Source organism: Panthera leo, chromosome C2 (assembly GCF_018350215.1).
Source record: "Panthera leo isolate Ple1 chromosome C2, P.leo_Ple1_pat1.1, whole genome shotgun sequence".
Lineage (NCBI taxonomy): Eukaryota > Metazoa > Chordata > Mammalia > Carnivora > Felidae > Panthera > Panthera leo.
Window position 1 is genome coordinate 149,083,322 of NC_056687.1, and position 21,099 is coordinate 149,104,420.

General features: G+C 39.2%; 1 protein-coding gene across 16 annotated transcripts in view; it reads left to right on the forward strand.

The window, feature by feature from the left end:
- Positions 1 to 21,099, forward strand: part of ULK4 (unc-51 like kinase 4) — a 570,273-nt gene that overhangs the window by 144,528 nt on the left and 404,646 nt on the right. For all 16 annotated transcript variants that reach the window (XR_006206962.1, XR_006206963.1, XR_006206964.1 and 13 more), the window contains one exon: positions 9,302 to 9,429. Coding sequence is in view for 13 of the 16 variants with exons in the window: in XM_042954274.1 (XP_042810208.1) it covers positions 9,302 to 9,429 (128 nt within the window). In the remaining 3 variants the exon portion in view is untranslated. The remainder of the gene's footprint in view (positions 1 to 9,301; positions 9,430 to 21,099) is intronic.

The following is a 21,099-nucleotide window of genomic DNA, read 5'->3' on the forward strand; positions in this document are numbered from 1 at the left end:
AAAACACAAAGAAATGGAAAGACATTTCATGCTCATGAATTAGAAGAATTAATATTGTTAAAATGTCCATGCTACCCAAAGCAATCTACAGATTTAATGTAATATGTATCAAAATACCAACATTTTTCACAGAACTAGAACAAACAATCCTAAAATTCATATAGAACCACAGAAGACCCCAAAAGCCTAAAGCAATCTTGAAAAAGAAGAACAAAGCTGGAGGTATCACAATCCCAGATTTCAAAATACACTATAAAGCTGTAGTAATCAAAATAGTATGGTACTGGCACGAAAATAGACACACAGATCAATGGAACAGAATGAAGAGCCCAGAAATAAACTTGTGCTTTTATGGTCAATTAATCTACTACAAAGGATCCAAAAAATATACAATGGGGAAAAGACAGTCTCTTCAACAAATAGTGCTGGGAAACTGAATCACTTTTTATTATTTATTAATTTATTATTTTTTGAAAGAGAGTAGGGGAAGGGCAGAAAGAGAATCCCAACCAGCCTCCACACTGTCGGTGCAGAGCCTGATGCAGGGCTCAAACCTGTGAGCCATAGATCATGACCTGAGCTGAAATCAGAAGAGTTGAATGCTTAACTGACTGAGCCACCCAGGCACACCCCCCACCCCCCCACCCCCATTTTAAAAGTTTAATCTGGACCACTTCCTTACACCATACATGAAAATAAACTCAAAATGGATTAAGGACCTAACTGGGAGACCTGAAACCATAAAATTCCTAGAAGGAAACATAGACAGTAATTTCTATGATGTTGGCCCTAGAAACATTGTTTTATATATGTCTCCTCAGGCAAGGGAAACAAAATCAAAATAAATTATTGGGACTACACTAAAATAAAAAGCTTTCGCACAGCAAAGCACACCATCAACAAAACAAAAAGGCAGCCTACTGAATGAGAGAAGATAGTTGCAAATGACCTATTCAATAAGGGCTTAATAGCTAAAATATATAAAGAATTTCTAGAACTCAACACCAGAAAACCCCCAAATAACCCAATTAAAAAAATGGACAGAGGACCTAAGAAGACACTTTTCCAGAGAAGACCTACAGATGGCTAACTGACCCATGATACGATGGCGCAGCATCACTCAACATCAGGGAAATGGAAGTGAAAACCACAGTGAAATATCTCACACCTGTCACAATGACTAGAATCAAAAAGACAAGAGGTGGGGATGTGAAAAACAAAAAAAAAAAGGAATCCTCGTGCACTGTTGGTGGGAATGAAAATTGGAGCAGCCACTGTGGAAACCATTTTAGAGTCCTCAAAAAAATTGAAAAATAGAACGACCATATGATCTAGCAATTTCAAAATTCGGTATTTACCCAAAGAATATGAATAATTCAAAAGGATAATGCATCTTTGTTTATTGCAACATTATTTACTATAGTTGAGATATGGAAGCAACCCAAACATCCATTGATAGATGAATGGATAAAGATGTGTCTCTCTCTCTCTCTCTCTCTCTCTCTCTCTCTCTCTCTCACTCTCACACACACACACACACACACACACACACACACACACACACAAGGATTGCTTAGCCATTAAAAGGAATGAGATCTTGCCATTTGCAGCAACGTGGATGGGCTTTAGCTGGTATAATGCTAAGCGAAATAAGTCAGAGAAAGACAAATACCATATGGTTTCACTCATGTGGAATTTAAGAAAACAAGTGAAACAAGAGACAAAAGATACTTTCTTAAAGTTTATTTATTCATTTTAAGAGGGACAGAGTGAGTGGGGGAGGGGCAGAGAGAGAGAAGGGGAAAGAGAACCCCAAGCAGGCTGCACACTGTTAGACTGGAGCCTGATGTGGGGCTTGAACTCACGAACTGTGAGATCATGACCTGAGCCAAAATGAAGAGTTGAATACTTAACCGATTGAGCCACCCAGGCGCCCTGAAACAAAAGATAGTTTTAAATGCAGAGAACAAATGGTGGTTGCCCGAGAGGAGGTGAGTGGGGGGATGGGTGAAATCTAAAAAAAATATTTTTAATTTTATGGGTTATATTAAGGTTTTCTTTGTGACCTTTTATATGGTCATTTTAAAGGAACACTGTGTGTGTGTTTAAGAAAAGGTACATTTTCTGTTATCTAAGTATAAAGTTTGATATATACCCATAACATCTAATTTGTTGTTTATGTTATTTAGTCTTTTATATCCTTACTTATTTTTGTTCTCTTGACAGTCTTGGACTGAGAATGGTGTGATAAAGTCTATTGCTCCTTACATCTTCTATAGTTTCCAGTGTATAGAAGGGGTTGCTATGCTATTTTTTTTAAATCTTTATTTTTTTGAGAGTGTGAACAGGGCAAAGGCAGAGAGAGAGAGAGAGAGAGAGAGAGAATCCAAAAAAAGGCTCCAGGCTCCAAGCTGTCAACACAGAGCCCGACACAGGGCTAGATCCCGCCAACCTTGAGACCATGACCTGAGCCGAAGTTGGACGCTTAAGTGACTGAGCCACCCAGGTGCCCCAGTGCTATTTATTTAAGGCATAGCATTCATCGCTGTATTCATTACTGTTAAGTGTTTGTTTTGAATGGTGGCCTTTAGCATTAAAGATGTTCCTTGTCTTGTTTACTTCTTTTTGGCCTAAATTCTGCCTTGTATAGGAGGAAGAATCATTATGTAACTCTTTGTATATTAGGTACACAAACACAATTCCTGCTTTGTATTCTTGTTGAGTTTGCCTAGTGTATGTATGTATGTGTGTGTGTGTGTGTATATATATGTGTGTATATATATATCAAGAGGTATCTACATCTGTATTATATTCTCTCTGTGTTATATTTATCACTTTTATCACTTCTAACATTTATGTACAGTGTCAATCACCTTTTGGAATACAATTCTGTGAGAATTAACATATGCTTAGACCCTGTCGTTACTACCACAAGAAGGACACAGAATGATTATGGCATCCCAAAGGATGACACTTTGCTCCTCCCTTTTTAGGAAGACCACTTCCCATCCCAATCCCTGGTAATTACTGATGTCTTCTCTGCTCCAGAGGTTTACTTGTTCTAAAATGTTATGTAAATGGAACTATACTGTATGTAATCTTTGAGACTTGTTTTTTTAAATGTAGTTGAGATTCATCCATGTTGTGCATATCAATAGTTTGTTTTTTTATTGCTGTGTAATATTCCATTATCTAGATATACCACACTTTATCCACATACCCATTCAAGGACAGATGGCTTGTTTCCATTTTTTGACTATTAAGAAAACTCTTGTTGTCAACTTTGTGTGCAGGTTTTTCTGTGAACATATGTTTTTATTCAACTAGAGTAATACTTAGAAGTGGAATGCTGTATTATATATGGTAGGTGGGTGTTTAACAATTTTTTATCAAAGTGCCAAGCTATTTTCTTTTTTGTTTAAAAAAAATTTTTTTTTTAAATGTTTATTTATTTTTGAGAGAGACAGAGACAGAATGCGAGTGGGTTAGGGGCAGAGACAGGGAGACACAGAATCTGAAGCAGGCTCCAGGCTCTGAGCTGTCAGCACAGAGCACGACGCGGGGCTCGAATTCACGAGCTGTGAGATCATGACCTGAGCCAAAGTCGGACGCTCAACCGACTGAGCCACCCAGGCACCCCGAGTGCCAAGCTATTTTCTAGGGTGACCGTACCATTTTGCAGGCCTATCAGCAATGTATATAGAATTCTAGTTGCTCAACAACCTAGTCATTTTTCATTTGGTCATTCTAATAATTGCCGAGTGTCTCATTGTGATCTTAATTTGCATTATTGTAACGGACATTAAGCATCCTCTTGTATTTATTTGAATATCTGCATAGGTTCTTTGGTGAAATGTCTGTTTAAATATTTTGCCCATTAAAAATGTTTTTGCTTAATATTGAGTTTTGAGAGTTCTTCGTATATTCTGGTTACAAATATTTTATGCCAGTATCTGGCTTGTCTTTTCTTACAGGGTCTTCCACAGAGGAGAGGTTTTAATATTCATGAAATTCAGTTTATCAGTTAGTTCTTTTATGGTTTGTGCTTTTGGTGTCATATCTGAAAACTCTTCCTAGCCTAAGGTCATGGAGATTTTCTGGTTTGTTTTCTTTTAAGAATTTTATAGTTTTACACTTTTTATGCAGCGTATGACTTATTTTGTATGATCGTCATTTTGGTATATGGTGCACGGAATGGATTGAAGTAATTTTTTTTTCTTTTGCATGTAGCTATCCAGTTGTTCCAGTACTATTTATTGAAAAAACTGTCCTTTGAAAAAAATATATTTTTAAAAATGCATATTTATTTTTGAGACAGAGCGGGGGGGGGGGGGTGAGGGGGAGGGGCAGAGAGAGAGGGAGACACAGAATCCGAAGCAGGCTCCAGGCTCTGAGCTGTCAGCTCAGAGCCCGACGCGGGGCTTGAACGCACGAACTGAGATCATGACCTGAGCTGAAGTCAGAGGCTTAACCAACTGAGCCACCCAGGTGCCCCTGAAAAGACTGTCCTTTATCCAAAATTCCCTTTTCACCTTTGTTTTTTTTTGGTCCATGAAATTTGTGCTTTATTAGACAGTAGTGAGTCTGAAAGTAACACAAGGCAAAAACCTGCATTCTTTTAGTTACAGTTGGACAATTTGCAACATTTTAAAGGAGATGGAAAATGCCTATTTTGACAAGGCTTAGTAATTCATTCCATTGAAGTTCCATCGATGTCAGTGGCACTGTTATTTTGTGCATGATAAGATACGGAATGTAAACATTTTGTACAAAATAGGATATTTTTAAAGGGTGCTGTGATAGTCCTACAGTTGGCCAGCCTATTTCCTTTCTGAAGAAAACCACAAAGTCATTTTAAATGTCTCTAGATTAAGAACTTTTCTATCTCCAGATCTCTAAAATTAGGACTGAAACCAATAATAAAGTCCAATCTCTTGCTTTGAGACTCATCCAGGATAAACTCAGAGTAATTCATTTTGTTGTAAGCAAGACCCAGCAAATTCAGAAGCCAATATGAAGTGCCTTACTTATTTAAAAAAAAAAAAACTTATTAATGTTTATATTTGAGAGAGACAGAGCTTGAGCAGGGGAGGGACAGAGAGAGAGGGAGACCCAGAATCCGAAGCAGGCTCCAGGCTCCAAGCTGTCAGCACAGAGTCTGATGTGGGGCTCGCATTCACGGACCGTGAGATCATGACCTGAGCCGAAGTCAGATGCCCAACTGACTGAGCCACCCAGGCACCCCATAGAGTGTAAAACTGTAATAACAAATATTTTCAATGGTAAAGGCTTCTAATTTTTAAAACATTATGACATTCTTTGGTTATGATTGATTACATTAATTATAGAAGTTTCTAACGCAATTACTTAGAAAGTTTCCTTTTCTAGGTTCAAGAAATCAATGCTTTAAGGTTAGAAAACAGTCAGTTAAATATAATATAGAGGTTTAACTACCCATTTTACATTTAATTAAAACCACGTTTTTCCTCCAGAAGACCTCAACCTTGATGTAAAACAAAGGATATGTAAATAAGCTTCAGTATAATTATAATAGTATTGCTATGGCTTAGTTATCTTAGATTATTAATTATCTACTCTTGTTCTTGTTGCGTGTTAACATTTCCCCAACAAGCCCTGGACAGGAGGGAAGTAAACATGAAATTCAGTGAAACTCAGGTTAGACTTCCTACTTGTTAGCAATTGAGAAAATATTTGGAGAAAGAATGGCAGTATTGTGAGTGTCCGACAACTAGTCCTTGTGCATTGTTCTTCACCTCTAACCATTTTCTCGCCTGATAAAAGGTAATAATTTACCTTAGGGAATTGTGGGAATTAAATGAAATAATTCTACTTTTGTCTTAAGATCATTGACTTTATTTCTGTTTCTTTGGTCTGTGTAACCTGTCATTTTTGTCAATACCACATTGTTTTGATTACCGTAGGGTTTTTTTTTTTTTTAATGTCTTAAAATCATTGTGTGATTATGTATTTTTTTTCCCCAAATTGTTCTGCTTGTGAGTTCCTTTGCCTTTCCATATAAATTTTACAATTAGCTTGTCTATATCTACAGAAAATCCTGTTGGGATTATTTTGACTAGAATTGCAATAAATCTATGGGTCCCTTTGGGGGAAAATTGGCATATTAACTTGGAGGTTTTTTTTTTTTGAATAGATGAACATGGAATGTCTCTTATTTATGCCTTTAACATTTTTTCTTTCTTAATTTTTTAGAGTTAGCAGTTTAACAATTCTCTACCTTTCTTGTTAGTTTTATACCTGTATTTCTTTTTGTTGTTATTGTTAGAGTTATTGAAAAATGATACTTTAAAAATTTGCTGTTTAATTGTTCATCATTGGTGTATAGAAATACACCAGATCTTGCTAAATTTATTAGTTGTAGAAGCCTTTTTATAGATTCTTTGGGATTTTCTACATAGCTAATCACAACCTCTGAGAATATTTCTTTGATTCCAGTGTGAATGACATTTATTTTTCTTTCCTTATCACACTGGCAGTGAGTTTCAGTAAAACACTGAGTGATGGGAATGCACATGGTTGTTTAATTCCCAGTCTTGGTGGGGAAGCATCAAGTGTTTCCCCTTTAATTTTGATGTTAGTTATAATTTTTCTCTAGATTCCCTTTTACAGATTGAGGAAGTTCCCTTCTGTTCTAGTTGGGTGAGTTTTTATCATGAATGCATGTTGAATTTTGTCAAATGCTTTTTCATCATCCACTGATAAGATCATGTGGTTTTTCTTATTTCGTCTGATGAATTACACTGATTGATTTTCAAATATTGAACCAGTCTTGCATTTCTGAGATAACCTCGACTTGTTTGTGATTTTTTAATTTATACTTTTGATGTATTGTTGGACTCAACTTGTTGATATTTGTAGAGGATTTTTGCCTCTGTGTTCCTGAGGTATATTGTCTGTACTTGTTTTCTTGTATAATTAACTGTTTGGACCTTTTTCATGTCTATAAATGCTTGTATAAGTATGTAAGTGTGTGTGTGTAAGTAGTTAGATACACACATCTAATGTGTTTATCTCCTGTAGCCTCTTCTAGATCTTTTCATCCTTTTTTGTTATTTTTTAAATATTATATTCATTTGGAGTTTGTTTTCAAGTCTGACATTCGGCCCTGCCTGCCACATACATGCACTCATTCTGTTAATTTTGGTTAGCTCAACATTCAGCAGAATGTTATTACATCACTTTTAAATTTCAGATTGCATTCCCATACATTGGGTATTCTGTCCATTTTTTTCTCCTTAAGGAGATCTCTCCTGGAGTCTTCTGACCAACTCCAATATGGGTAGGGTGCTCTCTGTGCCCATTTATAGCTATCACCCTGGAAATCATCTGGGGATTCCCTTTGCCTCTTTCCTGTGTTCAATATACTCTTTTCTTGGTTTATTTCCCTAGGGTGAGTGTTGGGGGTTATATAGAGGAATGGTGGTATATTAAGTGATTTGGGGAAGGTAATAAAAAACCAGATCATGAAGAGCCTTGTATGCCATGATAAGGGATTTTGGCTTCATCTTAGGAGTTGCAGGAACTATGGAGAATATTTTATAGGTGAATAATGTACTCATATTTGCTGTGGGAGAAGATCACTGTGGCTAAGATTTCTAGGATAGATGGAAGAAAACAAAGTGAGATAAAACATGTTCTAGTAATCGAAAAGTATGGTGTATTGCAATATAAGGCAACATCAGTGGGGGTATCATTCTCATAGTAACAGGGGATCAATTGTACATGGGAGGAATGAGGAGTCAAGGAAGATGGTCAGGTTTTTCAAGCATGATCTTGAGCTGATGATCCTCAGAGGGGGAGAATCATGTTTAGGATAGGTTCTGAGCTTAGTTTTGGATGTGGAGTTCAAAGGATTGCAATATACCCTTCATCCACATTCAGAAAATGTTAGCATTTTACCATGTTTGCTTTATAGTTCCTCTTTTTGTCTTTTACCTTGTGCGTGCAAGTACATGTGTGACCAGTTTGAGAAGAGGTTGCAGACCTGATGCTCCTTTACTTGTAATCAGTTTACTGAATATTCCCTAAAATCAGGCAATGAATTTAAAAAGAAGTTAACATTTATTTAACATTAACTCATCTACATGACTTTTTCAGATGTCACGATCATCCCAGTTGTGTTCTTTGATGTGAAACAAAATTGCCAGATCTTGAATTGCAGTCAGTTATCATGTCTTTGAAGTCTTCTGTAATTGGAACAGTTTTTCAGTCTAAGACTAGTGGATCTTTGAGTGGTTTTGGAATTATGTGTTTGTGTGGGGGGTGGAAACAGATGACTCAAAGGTTCCTTGGTGTTTATGGTTTTATTTTACCCAGGTGATGACTTAGCTTGATTATTTGGTTCAGGAATTAGGTGAGATTCATGCATGGATACAGATACGTAGGTATATCTCCATCCTTAAATAAAAGCATATGCCTGGCTGTAAATTCTTCTTGTTTGGCAATGTAGCACCCAATGTAAAAGGACAGTGGCATAGCAAAAGAGCTGCTTACATTTACCTTGGACATAATGGTGTTACTGCTAGGTGCTTACTTCTCTTAAGGACTGTGGGGAACTTTCACTCTTGCTCTGTGTGGCCATCTCGCTAATAATTCTGTATTCCTGCCTGCTTGTATTCATTAACTCTGTGTGTGTGCCTGCATTTCCTTTTTGCCTGTCATTAGGCACCTGAAACAAAGTGAAAATAATGCTAATGTTAGTATTTATTCCTCTGTGTTGTATTATGCCTTTTGTTAAAGAATGTTATAGGAATACAGGTTTTTCTTCTGTGTCCTGTATTGAGTATTTTATGTCTGTAGGACTTCAGGTGTGTAGACTGGATGCGTAGACTAGAGATGTGCTTTCTGTACATGCAGGTTTGTGCAGAGGTTCATGGGTACGTGCAGTTGTGACTTCCAGTTGTTCTCATTACTTATTGCCACCCTTACTGTTGGGCGGTTGATTGATAAAGAGATGGATGGGCTTTGTTGTCCTATTGGCCTTGATTTCAATCCAACTTTGTGCATTGGTTACCTTTTCAAGGTTCATTTTTCTCTTTAAGAATAATACTGTCACCTTGTTATGGCTACTTTCCAGGTTTAAATGAGATAATACATATTAAAATTTTGGTTAGACTCCCGCACAAATTAAGAATGCAATAACAATAGTTGAAATTATTTTATTTTCTGCCATCTGTTTATTTATTGTAAACTCTTGACCCTGATAGTTGACTGCTCTATTTATTTCATGTTTTCTCACAAAATATTTTAATATCTTCCACAGGATTTTGTTTCTACAATTATCCGTTTACTTGACAGCCCATCAACTTCGATTAGAGCAAAAGCCTTCCTCGTTCTTTTATATATTTTGATTCATAACCATGAGATGCTGCTGCTCGGCTGCCAAGCAAGGTATGATTTTCTCTGATGGTTTCAATTTGCAACTTGTTTTATTTATTTATTTTTATTTACTTTTTATTTATATCCAAGGTAGCACGTAGTGCAATGATTTCAGGAATAGAATCCATTGATTCATCCTCTACACATAATTCCCAGTGCTCATCCCAGTGAGTGTCTTCCTTAATGCCGCTTACCCATTTAGCCCATCCTCACACCCATGACCCCTCCAGCAACCCTCAGTATGTTCTCTGTATTCAGGAGTCTCTTGTGTTTTGTCCCCCTCCCTGTTTTTATATTGTTTTTGCTCCCCTTCCCTTCTGTTCATCTGTTTTGTATCTTAAATTCCACATATGAGTGAAGTCATATGGTATTTGTCTTTCTCTAATTTCGCTTAGCAGAATACACTCTAGTTCCATCCATGTTGTTGCAAATGGCAAGACTTCATTCTTTTGGTTGCCAAATAATATTCCATTTTGTGTGTGTGTGCATGTGTGTGTGTGGTGTATATGTGTATATAGTGATTGCCAAGTAATACTCCATTATGAGTGTGTGTGTGTATGTATATGTATATTTATACATATATCTTCTTCATTCATCTGTTGGTGGACATTTAGGCTTTTTATATACTTTGGCAATTGTCAATAGTGCTGTTATAAACATTGGGGTCATGTGCCCCTTTGAAACAGCACATCTGTATCCTTTGGCTAAATACCTACTAGTGCAATTGCTGGGTCATAGGGTAGTTCTGTTTTTGATTTTTTAAGGAAACTTCATACTGTTTTCTGGGGTGGCTGCACCAGTTTTCATTCCCACCAGCAGTAAAAGAGGGTTCCCCTTTCTCCGCATCCTTGCCAACATCTGTTGTTGCCTGAGTTACTAATTTTAGCCATTCTGACTGGTGTGAGGTGGTATCTCATTGTGGTTTTGATTTGTATTTCCCTGATGATGAGTGGATGTTGAGCATATTTTCATGTGTCTGTTAGCCATCTGGATGTCTTCTTTGGAGAAGTGTCTATTCATGTCTTCTGCCCATTTCTTCACTGGATTAATCTTTTTGGGTGTTGAGTTTGATAAGTTCTTTATAGATTTTGGATACTAGCCCTTTATCTGATATGTCATTTGCAAATATCTTCTCCCATTCCATTGGTTGCCTTTTAGTTTGGCTGATTTTTTCCTTTGCTGTGCAGAAGCTTTTTATCTTGATGAGGTCCTGATAGTTCATTTTTGCTTGTTTCCCTTGCCTCTGGAGACCTGTTGAGTAAGAAGTTGCTAAGGTCAAAGAGGTTGTTGCCTGCTTTCTCCTCTAGGATTTTGATGGCTTCCTGTCTTATGTTTAGGTCTTTGATCTACTTTGAGTTTATTTTGTGTATGGTGTAAGAATGTGGTCTAGGTTTTCTTCTGCATGTCGCTGTCCAGTTTTCCCGACACCATTTGCTGAAGAGACTATCTTTTTTCCTTTGGATATTCTTTCCTGCTTTGTCAAAGATTAGTTGGCCATCTGTTTGTGGGTCTCTGTGCCAGTACCATGCTGTCTTGATTACAGCTTTGTAATACATCTTGAAGTCTGGGATTGTGATGCCTCCAGCTTTGGTTTTCTTTTTCAGGATTGCTTTGGCCTTTTGGGTCTTTTCTGGTTCCATACAAATTTTAGGATTGTTTAGATGCCATGGTGGCAAGGATGGATGAAGCAGAGAAGTGAATCAGTGATATTGAAAACAAAATTATGGAGAATAATGAAGCAGAAAAAAAAAAGAGGGAAACTAAGGCAAGAGACCACAATATAAGAATTATAGAACTCAGTGGCTTATTAAAAAGAAACAACATCTGAATGATAGGAGTCCCAGAAGATTAAGAGTGAGAAAAAGGGGTAGAAGGTTTATGTGAACAAATCATAGTAGAAAACTTTCCTAACCTGGGGAAAGACACAGACATCAAAACCCAAGAAGCACAGAAAATTCCCATTAGATTCAACAAAAAACCACCACCAACAAGGCATATCCTAGTCAAATTCACAAAATACACAAAGAAGGAAAGAATTATGAAAACAACAAGGGAAAAAAATTCCTTAACCTATAAGGGAAGACAGATCAGGTTCACAGCAGACTTATCCACAGAAACTTGGCAGGCCAGAAAGGATATATTCAACGTGATGACTCAGAAAAATATGCAGCTAAGAATTTTTGATCCAGCAAGGCTGTCATTCAGAATAAAAGGAGAGATAAAGAGTTTCCCAGACAAAAACTAAACGAGTTCATGGCCACTAAACCAGCCCTGCGAGAAATTTTAAGGGGGCCTCTCTGATGGGAGAAAAGATGAAACAAACTAAAAAAGACCAAGGGCAACAAAGACTAGAAAGGACCAGAGAACACCACCAGAAACTCCCAACTCTACAGGCAATACAATGGCAATAAATTCCTCTCTTTCAGTACTCACTCTAAATGTCAACGGACTAAATGCTTCAGTCAAAAGACACAGGGTAACAGAATGTATAAGAAAACAAGATCCATCTGTATGCTGTTTACAAGAGACCCATTTTAGACCTAAAGACACCTTCAGATTGAAAGTAAGGGTATGGAGAACCATCTATCATGCTAATGGTCGCCCAAAGAAAGCCAGAGTAGCCATGCTTATATGAGACAATCTAAATTTTAAAATAAAGACTATAGCAAGAGATGAAGAAGGGCATTATATCATAATTAAGGGGTATATCCACCAAGAGGATCTAACAATTCTGTACATTTATGCCCCCAATGTGGAAGCACTCAAATATATAAATCTATAAATCACAAACATAAAAAACCTCATTGATAACAACACCATAATAGTAGGGGACTTCAACACTCTACTTACAGCAATGGACAGATCATATAAGCAGAAAATCAACAAGGACACAATAGCTTTGAATGACACACTGGACCGAATGGATTTAACAGATATATTCAGAACATTTCATCCTAAAGCAGAGGAATACACATTCTTCTCAAGTGCACATGGAATATTCTCCAGAATAGATCACATACTGGGCCACAAAATCAGCCCTCAACAAGTACAAAAATATCGAGATCATACCATGTACATTTTTAGACCACAATGCTCTGAAACTCGAAATCAATCACAAGAAAAAATTTGTAAAGACCACGAATACTGGGAGATTAAGGAGCATCTACTACAGAATGAACAGGTAACCATGAAGTTAAAGAGGAAATAAAAAGTTCATGGAAGACAATGAAAATGATAACATGACAGTCCTAAATCTCTGGGATGCAGCATAAGCAGTCATAAGAGGGAAGTATATAGCAATCCAGGCCTTGCTAAAGAAGGAAGAAAGGTCTCAGATACACAACCTAACCTTATACCTTAAACAGCTGGAAAAATAATAGCAAATAAAACCCCAAACCAGCAGAAGACAGGAAATAATAAAGATTAGAGCAGAAATCATCAATGCTGTCGAAATAAAAAAACAGTAGTAGAACAGATCAATGAAACCACAAGCTGGTTCTTTGAAAGAATTAACAAAATTGATAAATCCCTAGCCAGTTTGATCAAAAAGAAAAAAGGAAAGGACCCAAATAAGTAAAATCAAGAGTGAAAGAAGAGAATCACAACAAACACTGCAGAAATACAAATAATAATAAGAGAATATTATGAGCGATTATATGCCAATAAATTGGGCAATCTGGAAGAAATAGATAAATTCCTGGAAACATATAAACTACCAAAACGGAAACAGGAAGAAATAGAAAATTGGAACAGACCCATAACCAGTAAATAAATTGAATTAGTAATCAAAAATCTCCCAAAAAGCTGGAGTCCAAGGCCAGATGGCTTTCCAGGGGAATTCTACCAAACATTTAAAGAAGAGTTAACACCTATTCTCTTGAATTGTTCCAAAAAATAGAAATGGAAGGAATACTTCCAAACTCATTCTTTGAGGCCAGCATTACCTTGATTCCAAGACCAGACAAAGACCCCACTAAAAAGGAGAACTAAAGACCAATTTCCCTGATGAACAGGGATGCAGAAATCCTCAAAAAGATACTAGCCAACCAGATCCAACAATATATTAGAAGAATTATTTACCACGATCAGGTGGGATTTATTAGTTTTAGTCGTAGTATTTCTTGGCCTCTATATACTTGATATTGATTTTTTTTTCCCCTAGACTTTTCTAAGGGTTTAATTTTTCACTTAACACCATCATCTGGGAAACACCAACGATGCAGAGAAGACCTGTGGAACTGAAGCTGGTTGGTGGGAAATACCTGGAGTTTCCTAGATGTGAGGATAATCCAAGGCAGGGTGTTAAAATTGGTTCTTGTTTGCATCTTTGAGAGGCATTCTTGACTGGTGGTTTGGTCATTTTTCATTTTTGTAAGATTCAGGAGTGAGCCACTGAAGCCCAGACAGTCTACAGAAGTGGGGCAGGAGGCAGAGTCAGGAGGATTTCTGGAGTGGTCCTTTGCTGGGCAGATCCTCAGTCTCCCTAGGTTCCACTTCCTTCCTCTAAAAGGAGAAGTTGTCCTGATGCTCCTGAGATTCCCTTCATGCTCTGATGCTTCCTGATTAACGTCTTCTGGACTGGTTCATGCTCCATTACACCTCAGAGGAACCTTGAACACATGGATTTTTGAAGAATACCATATGGAATGTCTGTTTCTTGATCTAGCTTTCTCCTTATTGTAGAATACTCAGGAGACCCTAGCATTGCTGGGATTGATCTAGATTAGAGATTAGAAAACTTTTTCCTATAGAGATTAACTATGTTAGGATTTATGGGGTAAGATCCAAAATTGTGGCTATTATAGCTGTATTTATGTAAGAAGAGAAAACAAATTTCCACAATTTTTTTGTTGATGAATGTACTTTTATAATGAGAGAAAACAAATATCCACAGATTTTTAAATTGACATAGTAAAGAATATACTAACAAAGGAATATAGCTTTTTTTTTTTTTTTTTTGGTAATACAGGTCTACAAATGAGAAGAACACAATTCTTTTTCTGAGGGATAGATAACATTTTGCTTAATTAGGGGTCAAAGTTAGCGTCCTCCTCATCAAATCAGTTGTAAATGTCAACGTTAGCGGTGATTGCAAAATGTGTACGTTAGTGCTGATTGCTAGTGCAATTTTATGTACCTGATCTTTGAAAATTCCTTTTCCTGTAGATAGATACTAGTAGTCACATACCAGTGCTAATTTATGAGCATGTAATTTTAATTGAGCATCCATCACTTGGAAGGCAAGATTCTTCCTTGGTATTTGCCGTTTAGTATGTCCTTAGGTTGCAGGTTAATCAGGTCTAAGTGGAGGGGATATAGAGGCTCCTACAGAGGCTTCTTTCTTTCTGTGTCTCAGAGATCACTGTCCAGCTTTGTTTCATGTCCAGCGTCTTGAAAACCGATGTTCCGTGTATTGTGTCTATTTTGTAGTTGTTTTATTTATTTATTTATTTATTTATTTATTTATTTATTTATTTATTTAACGTTTATTTATTTTTGAGACAGAGCATGAACAGGGGAGGGGCAGAGAGAGAGAGGGAGACACAGAATCTGAAGCAGGCTCCAGGCTCTGAGCTGTCAGCACAGAGCCCGACCCGGGGCTCGAACTCACAGACTGTGAGATCATGACCTGAGCCGAAGTCGGATGCTTAACCGACCAAGCCTCCCAGGCGCCCCTTGTAGTTGTTTTAAATGGGAGCATGCATCCTTAGTCCACTAGAGCCGAAGGTAGTAGTTGTTCTTGTCTATTTGTAAGGGTTTCTTTCTGCTGGCTTTGCTTCCTCTTCTCTGTGTGTCTGCCATCATCTTCCCCAGGATAGATAACATAGATTCTCAACAGATGTTCTTACATCGTTTCTCGGATTCACAGTCTGATCTCCATATAGTGACTAGAGAATCTTGTAGACAGTGTGAATCAGCTTTTGTTTCTTCCCTGCTCAGACTCTTCTGATAATATCCTGTCATCCTGAGATGATAGCCCTGCTCTTTACCATGGCCTCCTCTGCCCTCCTTCCTCTAATCCCTGCCCGCTTCTTAGCCTGTGTCGTCTTTGACTTTCCTTGGCTCTCACTCCATTCCAGTTACATGGTGTTTCTTGTTGCTTTTTGAACACAGTAAGCCTACTGTGCTCACCGCAGGGCCTTTCCCTGGTGCTGTTCCTTGTGCCCATAATGCTCTTCCCCCAGATGTTTTCATGGCTGGCTTCCTCCGATTATTCAGCCTTCTGGTCACTTTAAGAATCTCTTCTGACAGCGACTCCGATCTCTCTGTCTCAAATACTCTTAACCCCAACTGCAGAAACTCTTTAACTGGAAACGACTAAACCATTCTGACCGTCATAGCCAGGGCGTGAACCGTTCGGTCCTCTCAGAAAATTGCTGTGATTTGTGTGTGTCTGCTCTCTCTGGAGCAACACGGTGAGCAGGATGCGTGTAGAGAAGGAGCCTGGAAGATGAGGCTTGGCTTTGCTGGAGAGGTGAGGACGGGCTCCGTTCTTCCCGTGCTGTGTGGCAGAGATGGCTCGGTATCCTCTAAACCTCGGTGAACGGGAGACCTTGGGGCTTCGGCGTCGGCAGGTGCAAAACGCAGACGCCTTCTGTGCGTGGTTGTGGGGGCCGGGCGTGCCTGTTCCCAGGAGATCTGGAGCAGGACTGAATGGGGGCCAGTCTGCCCCCGTCAGTGAGGCTGCAGGCCGATGATGTCATTTCCTCGCTCCTAAAGAGAACAGCTCCCTCTCACCACCTGCTTCTTGGCCACGCGCTGTCCTGGTCAGGTGCCGAGTAGGTGAAGAAGTCACGAGGAAGCAGATCTGTCGGAGTCCATTGAGAGAGACGCTGTACTTGGAGGAGACAGAGCAAGAACAGGCAGCTCTTACTGGGGCAGAACGAACGGGACAGACGGAATCTCAGCAAACGAGTAATGGAAACTCTGTGGAGAGGCAGTTTGTGCAAGTGCGGCAGAGGAGCTGAAAGAGCGTGGCCTCTGCTGGGGATGCTTTTCGTGCTTTGAAAGGCAGTGTGAAAGAACAGGCCGAAGCACACAGAGCCGATGGCAGAGACCCGGACGGGTCCGCGAGGACAGTAGGAGAGACAGAGCAGAGTTCCGGGAGACCTCGTTGCCCGCATTGCCGGGGGCAGGAGGGAACCGATGGAGGATTTCTAATTGGAGAGGTGTTAGCAGCCGTCTTCTGCTGGAACGTGCTCTCTCCTGCAGGTGGGGGAAGGAGAAAGTCACAGAACCATAAGGGCAAAGGGAAAGATGGCTAAAGCCGATGAGCATTGTCACCTCACCTTTGTAGTTTGGACGCCGGAAAGCTGACAGATGGATGCTTGCTAATTTAGCAGAATGGAGATTGCTGACATCCTTTTTTGTCTGCAAGACGAAAGCCGTGAGGACACCGATGACTATGTCAGAACTCTGGAAAGGTTGGAAATGAGAGGTGCTGCTACCTTTGGCCGTGGTGAGGGGCGGGGAGACTCAAGACAGGAATGATGGGGGATCTGCTTGGAGAGTGGATTCCCAGCGCCCCCCTCCCCCCCCAAACGTCCAGGAGACTCTGCCTCTTCTGCCACAGCAGGAGACTTGAGATACATTCTGGATAGTGCCAATCTGGGTATTTTCACATATAGGTAAGAGGGAGATGAGGTGCCTTGTGAGAAGTCTGAGGATTGTATGAACGTCTGATTACTCGGAAGGGTGAGGCCTTCCACCCCCTATTTTACTGCGATTGCAGACTGTTGGCAGCCTGGCTTATGCACTATTGGCCAGAATTTGGAGATTCATCTCTGGGAAGGTGGCCAAATCCCAGTAAGAGCCCCCACAGGGGCTGCCTTTGTGTTTGGATGGCCCCTTCTGCATCCAGTGAAACCGTCCCCCCTTTCTCGGAATGGAGCCCATCCGTGTTAAGTCCTGCTCCTGCACATACACCTCCCAACAACACTTCAGTGCATCATTTAAAAACATAAATGGACAATCAAGAATCAGCAGGTATTTGGGGCGCATGGGTGGCTCAGTGGGTTAAGTGTTCAACTCTTGATTTCAGCTTAGGTCATGATCTCACAGTTCGTGGGATTGAGCCCTGCATCAGACTCAGTGCAGACAGTGGGAAGCCTGCTTGGGTTTCTCCCTCTCTGTCTCTCTCTTCCCCTCCCCTGCTTGCACACGCGCCCTTTCTCTCTCTGTCTCTCAAAATAAAAACACAAAATGTATATAAAAAAGAATCACTAGATATTTAAGAGAAGCCTCTCACATGGGGTGCAGAAGCCAAAACTCGTCAACAGGTAGAGTGATATGGCAGAAGCAGAGATTAGAGTTATGAAGAGACAGTTCACGGAGAAACGAATGAGGGACCCTTAAACCTACCAATATATGCACAAGTTTCCTCGTTGTAAGAGGAATGCACATCGTTATTCCTCATTCTAAGAGAAACCAGCAGAGATAGGATTTCACAGTGCACTAGCAGGGTCTGCAAATGTATTGATGAGGCTGTCGAGAAACCGGGCCTCTCCTACATTGCCTGTGGGAATGTAAAATGTGGAAGCTACTAGGAAGAGGAATTTGACGATATCTAGAAAAATTACATATTTCACCCTTTGGCCCAGCCATCTCACTTCTAGGACAGAGGGTCCAAAGATCCTTTATTAGCAAAGAGGAGAAATGACACATTTACTAGGCATTGTTTGTTATGGCAAAAAGACTAAACAGTGTAAATATCCATGAGCAGGAGACTGGCTAGAGAACTGTGGGCATGTTAGTTTTCTGTCCCTGCCATAACAAATTACTCCAAAAAAACCGAAAACCAAAAAAACCCCAAACCGGCACATTTTAATCTGACAGTTCCCATGGGTCAGGAGTCAGGGTTCTGTGTAGTGGGACCGTCTGCTTGAAGTGGAAGTGGTAGCTGCTTCCGTAGTCTACATCCAAGGCTCGGGGGCCTCTTCCAAGGTCACTAATTGTTGGCAGAATTTATTTCCTTGCAGCAGTAGGTCTGAAGTCCCCATTTCCTTGCTGGCTCTTGGCGGGGGCTTTCTCTCAGCTTCCAAAGGCCGACCTTTCTCTCCATTGGCAGTTCATAGCCAAGCAGTTTGCTTTCTTCTTGGAGGCCAGTAGGAGTCCTGCTTGCGTATTCCTTGAATCCCCTCCACCCCCCTCAAATGTCTTTGACCTCCCTCTTTTGCCACCAGCCACAGAAAACTCTGCTTTTACGGGCTTCACCTGACTGGGATGGGTTCATGCAGATAATCTACATACTTTGGGGTTAATTGAATTGGGACTTGACTTCTTCAAATTCTCTTCACTGTATACCTAGATTGGTGTTTGATGCCAGAGAGGTGGGAATCTTGAGAGATTATTAGAATTCTGCCAACCACAGTCCCCATAATGGAGGACTTGGCAACTGTGGAAAGGGTCAAGGAAGATCTCTTTACACAGTCATGGAGTGAATGGTCTCCAGGATACATTATTATCCTGAAATAATGCAAGGTGCAGAACAATATTTATGGTAGGCGACCTTCTGTATAAGAAAGGGAGTGAAAACAGAAAGGATAGATGCATTTACTAGTATTTTCAAAAAGAGAAGGGAAGCATACATGAAAAATTACCAAAAAATGGCAATTTATAGGGAGAGGAAGCAAATAGGGAGAGAAAGGGAATAGGGAGTAGGAATAGGGATGAAAGCTATACTTCTCTTAATGTAACTGTTTTATGATCTAGGTTAAAGAACCATGTACATGTTGTACATGATGAAAAATAAAATTAAATAAAAAAGGTTAAAAAGAAAACAGTCTGTAAAAATTGAAAAATAACCTGATGTCAACTTTGTGGTATAACTCTCCAAAGAAGAGATCGGAATGTGTTTTTAAATCACAGTACTTGGCAGTATATTTCTTTTCTTTTCTTTTTTTTTAAGTTTATTTATTCTGAGAGGGAAAGAGAGAGTGGGGAGGCACAGAGAAAGAGAATCCCAAGCAGGCTCTGCACCGCCAGTATGGAGCCTGATGCGGGGCTTGAACCCATGAACCTGTAGATCAGGACTTAAGCCAAAATCAACAGCTGGACGCTCAACCAACCTGAGTCAACCAGACACCCAGTACTTGATAGTATATTTCTATTGGGATGTGTTTTAGGGACCAAAAAACCCCAATAAGGAAACTTCACCTTCCTTTTGTTTTTGTTGTTAATGTTAATAATCGTATTGCTGACTTGAAACTATCGTATATACGTATATGTGTGTTACAGGAAGAGAAAGCTAATAATTATGCCAATTGAAGTAGGAACCAAGGTTTTCTAACATGGAAGAAAATAAACAATTATGAAATAAAAAGTAAAATCCTATCATCCATAATTTAAATCAAAATTATCAGAATGAACTCATGACTTACTCTTTATTTTATTTTGTCTCTTTTTAAAGAACTTACTTACTTTATAATTTGAGCTACTCAAAATCCAGCACAGATTTTAATCCCTAAGTGCTGTTTTCCACTAAAAGGCGTTTTGTGCAAATGGCCACTGTCTTGGGCAAAGCCAGACATTCATGCAGGAGATAAGCTATAGAGCCCAGGACATGTTTTCATTCCTGAAAGCAAGGGAAATTACCAGAAACTGCTAAGGTCCTGTCAAAAGAACGTAAGATCCAACTTGAAGGATCTTCTACTTGCCCAGGATGGAATTTTGAGCACTAAAAGCAATAATGACTACAGTATATTAAAATAGCAGGGTAAAGAATTTTCGAGGTCATGATTATAGTAAACAACCCTTAGGAGGACAGGTGACCATTAGCCTGAATATTGTTCAATCAGGGGCCCAAATCAGCACTTACCCAGCATTTAACTGACTTTAGTTCGGAATAATCCAGTAGTTGATTTGGCAAAGTTTTTCTTTATAGAAGTTTCATAACTAAGAAAAACAGGAGAAATGATGTGGTTAGGAAATCTCTGTTTCGCAGTCCTTCAAGTCATAAAGGGATTCATTTTAAAAAATGAGCATTTTGGATAAATCTTTGGATATATGCTTTAACACTTCTCATGGGTAACTTTCTAGAAGTGAAATTGCTTGGTCTTATGGTAGGTCTTAATGTTTTTAAGAAACAGACAAACGATTTTCCAAGGTAGTTGTACCATTTGACATTCCTTCCCACCCCCAGTGTATGAGAATTCCGGTTTTTCTGCAGCATCCTTGCCGACTCCCCATGGCTAGTCTTTTTTTTTTTTTTTTGTAAACTTTAACCCTTCTACCAGGTGTGCAGTTCTAGCTCACTGGTTTTAATTGAATTTCCCTCACGATTTATGATTTTGATCATCTTTTCATGTGCTTATTTGTCATCCCTGTATCTTCCTTGTTGAACAACCTATGCATATCTTTTCCCTTATAAAAGTGGTTTTCTTAGTGAATTTTGAGGGTTTAAAAATACATATTTATGATATAAGTTATTTATCACATCTGTGGCTTGCAAATATTTTCTCTTAGTGACTTTGTCTGTTTATTCTCTTAAGAGTGCCTTTCAAAGAGTAGAGATGTCCAAATGTAGATGGATAAATTGTGGTCCATTTTTACAAGGGAATCCTTACTTTGCAATTACTACTTAGCAATAAATAGCTTTGAAGAGCTGGAAGGTTTCATCCTACTTATAAGCTAACAAGTGAACCTGCTGGTTTTAATAGATGCAGGCAAAAGACATAGACTCCT